The following is a 4,255-nucleotide window of genomic DNA, read 5'->3' on the forward strand; positions in this document are numbered from 1 at the left end:
AACGTGCCTGCCTGTCCCTCGCTCTAAGTCTGTATGCCGGGAGCTCCCTGGCAGAGCTTCCTGCCATGCGAATCTGTCCCTAACAACTGAGTTGTGCGAGGCCAGAGCGGAAGTATTTCTAGGAAGGGGGGGACCACGATTGGGTGCTGGGGAGGGGGCTCGTCAGCCCGAGGCACAAGGGGATTGGTGAGGCAATCACACCGCTCCCTAAGGGGTTTGCGAGCTTCCGCAGCAGCAGAGCTGATCTTTGTTTTTGGTTTCAACATGTGCCTGTGGGACACGCTGCTGTTTCTGCAGATGTAAGGTTGTGCCTCTCAGGGGGGGCGTGTCTTGGCCCAAACTGCTCACGGAGCTGCCTAAGCCTGGCTGCGCCCCCAACTCCACACCCTCCTGTGCCTGAGCGCCGTGCTCCGCCTCACTTCTGCCAACGCTCGGGCGCAGCCCTCAGGTGCTGCTGCTCTCGGGTGGAGCAGTGCTCTGGCGGCCCCCTGCCCACATAACTCCCCTCCCCCACGGCGGCGCTGGCCACACATTGGCGCAAATGCTTCTTGCACCCGCGTAGCGGATCATCTGCTCCCAAAGTACTTTCCGCCCCACCCCCTTAGGATTGTGCTGTTAGAGTAATGAATTAGAGTCTGTTGTAATGTTCCATTGGTCACTTCTAAAGCATGGGTTAAAATAACAACAATTTGGTTACATTCTGAGAAGACAAGAGTCACTGGAAAAGGTGATTCACGTGGAATTCACTGCCACAGGAGGTGGTGGCGGCTGCAAGCATAGACAGCTTCAAGAGGGGATTGGATCAACATATGGAGAAGAGGACCATCAGTGGCTATTAGCCACAGCGTATTGTTGGAATTGTCTGGAGCAGTGATGCTCTGTATTCTTGGTGCTTGTGGGGGGACACAGTGGGAGGACTTCTAGTGTCCTGGCCCCACTGATGGACCTCCTGATGGCACCTGGTTTTTTTGGCCACTGTGTGACACAGAGTATTGGACTGGATGGGCCATTGGCCTGATCCAACATGGCTTATGTTCTTATGTTCATTAGGACTCTTAAGAGTAATAAATTAGAGTCCGTTGTAATGTTCCATTGGTCTCTTCTAAAGCATGGGTTAAAATAACAATTTGGTTACATTCTGAGAAGACAAGAGTCACTGGGAAAGGAGATAAAGCTAGGAGAAGTTGAAGGCAGGAGGAAAAGAGGAACATGAGATGGACTGATGCCATCAAGGAAGCCATGGGCTTCAGTTTCCAAAACCTGAGCAATGCTGTTAAGGACTGGATGTTTTGGAAGACATTAATTCATAGGGTCAATGGAAGTCAGAAGCAACTTGATGATAACACACACACACACAGAGAAATGGAAATAAAAGGATTCACAGGTTTGATGTACACAAGAGGGGAAGCAGAATTTCAGCTGGGATTTTTAGCCAAAACTCCAAAGATGAGAAATTTGAATTAATTGTGCCTGTTCCCAGATCCCTGCCCACTGCCCTGGCACCTGGCATGTGATCCCTCTAATCAGGGGTGGAATTCTAGCAGGAGCTCCTTTACATATTAGGCCACACCCACCTGATGTAGCTGATCCTCCAAGAGCTTACAAAAACAATGGAGGATTGGCTACATCAGGGGTGTGTGGCCTAATATGCAAAGGAGCTCCTGCTAAAATTCCACCCCTGCTTTTAGTACCTGCTTGTAGGAGGTCTGGTCTTAGGTCTCCGCTCCAAGTCTCCTGACATTTTCTTGAGCTGCTCCTGAGGATCTTGGTCCTCTGGAAGCGGAGCCTTTTCTTCTTCTGTTGTTTCATCTTGGCTGGGAGGTGAGGTGGAGGAGCTGGTGTCTTCTTGGACATTCTGTTGCTCCTGAGAGGGCTCCTGGGAGGACTTGGCTGCTGGGTCCTCCTTCTCCTTAGTCTCTTCTTGCAAGGTACTTTCTGCTTCAGGCTTCTCTTTATCCACAAGGCCAAAGGGCTCCACTGATCTCTGGGCAGAGAAAAACAAAGTGGGAGAATAAGAACATAAGAGAAGCCATGTTGGATCAGGCCAACGGCCCATCCAGTCCAACACTCTGTATCACACAGTGGCCAATAATTAATTTATATATATATACACACACACACACACACACACACACACACACACACTGTGGCTAATAGCCACTGAAGGATCTCTGCTCCATATTTTTATCTAAACCCCTCTTGAAGCTGGCTATGCCTGTAGCCACCACCACCTCCTGTGGCAGTGAATTCCACGTTAATCACCCTTTGGGTGAAGAAGTACCTCCTTTTATCCATTCTAACCCGACTGCTCAGCGATTTCATTGAATGCCCACGAGTTCTTGTATTGTGAGAAAGGGAGAAAAGTACTTCTTTCTCTACCTTCTCCATCCCATGGATAATCTTGTAAACCTCTATCATGTCACCCCGCAGTCGACATTTCTCCAAGCTAAAGAGCCCCAAGCGTTTTAACCTTTCTTCATAGGGAAAGTGTTCTAAGCCTGTAATCATTCTAGTTGTCCTTTTCTGCACTTTTTCCAATGCTATAATATCCTTTTTGAGGTGCAGTGACCAGAATTGCACACAGTATTCCAAATGAGACCGCACCATCGATTTATACAGGGGCATTATGATACTGGCTGATTTGTTTTCAGTTCCCTTCCTAATAATACCCAGCATGGCGTTGTTGTTTTTTATTTCAATCGCACACTGTCTTGACATTTTCAGTGAGTTATCTACCACGACCCCAAGATCTCTCTCTTGGTCAGTCTCTGCCAGTTCACACCCCATCAACTTGTATTTGTAGCTGGGATTCTTGGCCCCAATGTGCATCACTTTGCACTTGGCCACATTGAACCTCATCTGCCCCGTTGATGCCCACTCACCCAGCCTCAACAGATCCCTTTGGAGTTCCTCACAATCCTCTCTGGTTCTTACCACCCTGAACAATTTAGTGTCATCCGCAAACTTGGCCACTTTACTGCTTACTCTCAACTCCAAATCATTTATGAACAAGTTAAAGAGCATGGGACCCAGTACTGAGCCCTGCGGCACCCCACTGCTTACTGTCCTCCACTGCGAAGACTGCCCATTTATACTTACTCTCTGCTTCCTATTAATTAGCCAGTTTTTGATCCACAAGAGGACCTGTCCTTTTATTCCATGACTCTCGAGCTTACTAAGGAGCCTTTGATGAGGAACTTTATCAAAAGCTTTCTGGAAGTCAAGGTAATAGGCTTCCCAACCCTCCCGCCCTGGCGGGGGACCCCAGGATTTTCACCCTCTTCCCCCGCTCCCCAAAAAAACGGAAGTGGGGGGAGGGGGGAAACGGCGCCAGGGAGCATGGCGAGCCGCCGCATCCCGGAGCGGGCGAGGACGCCGTGCCACTGCCGCCCCCTCCCCGCCCACCGCAGCTGCTCCTCCAAGATGAGCCCAGGCTGAGCCCATCTCGGAGGAGCAGCCAAGAGGCGGCAGCAGCGCAGGGGAGGGCGAGGCAAGCCAGGAGCATGGCGAGCCGCGAATCCGGGCCCTTCTAGGACCCGGACTTGTGGCTCGCCACGCCCCCGGCCCGCCTCCACCCCCCCCTCCGATTCCACTCCAGAGGCGGAGCGGCCTCGCCCGCTCCGAGACGGGGCGGCTCGCCACGCTCCCTGGCGCCGTTTCCCCCCTCCCCCCTAGCTCCTTCCCAGTGTCTCCTGGCTCCACCCCCAAAGTCCCCAGATATTTCTGGGGTTGGACTTGGGAATCCTACAAGGTAAACAATATCTATCTGGTCTCCTTTGTCCACATGTTTGTTCAGCCCCTCCAAAATGGGTTTCTTCAGAAACGTTAAGGCAGTTGGAGCCCTTTCTCTTCCCAAAGGAGGTGGCCCGCTGCATCTCTGTATCAGTCCCCACTCTGGCCTGGCCCCCTCTTAAAAAAAAGAAGATAGGCACCGAGGTCCATGTTTCCTGCAGAAACACAAGAGGACTCTCTGAGGACAGTTAATTTTTTTTAATTTGTAATAATATTTTTTTATTTTGTATTATAACTCATGTTATTTCTCCATATTACATTCCTACAATATCTTACATTCATATTACAGATCCATCCGTTAACTCCCTCCCCACTCCCTCCTTCCACACCTCCCAAATTGACCATAATAGAACTCATTTTTATTTGCAGCTGCATGCACACCCTTTGGAGCCTGAGCCTTATTTCATTATTGGGCCCTCCTGTTTTTACCCATCCTATGTATTTATACCACCTTTCCTTGATT

General features: G+C 50.3%; 1 protein-coding gene across 1 annotated transcript in view; it reads right to left on the minus strand.

The window, feature by feature from the left end:
• Positions 1 to 1,684: 1,684 nt before the first annotated feature.
• The window catches only part of LOC132579838 (Golgi-associated RAB2 interactor protein 6-like), a 9,398-nt gene continuing 6,827 nt past the window's right edge, over positions 1,685 to 4,255 (minus strand). The window contains exon 4 of the mRNA XM_060250411.1: positions 1,685 to 1,984. Within this exon, the coding sequence (XP_060106394.1) occupies positions 1,685 to 1,984 (300 nt within the window). The remainder of the gene's footprint in view (positions 1,985 to 4,255) is intronic.

Source organism: Heteronotia binoei, chromosome 1, assembly GCF_032191835.1.
Source record: "Heteronotia binoei isolate CCM8104 ecotype False Entrance Well chromosome 1, APGP_CSIRO_Hbin_v1, whole genome shotgun sequence".
Taxonomy (NCBI): domain Eukaryota; kingdom Metazoa; phylum Chordata; class Lepidosauria; order Squamata; family Gekkonidae; genus Heteronotia; species Heteronotia binoei.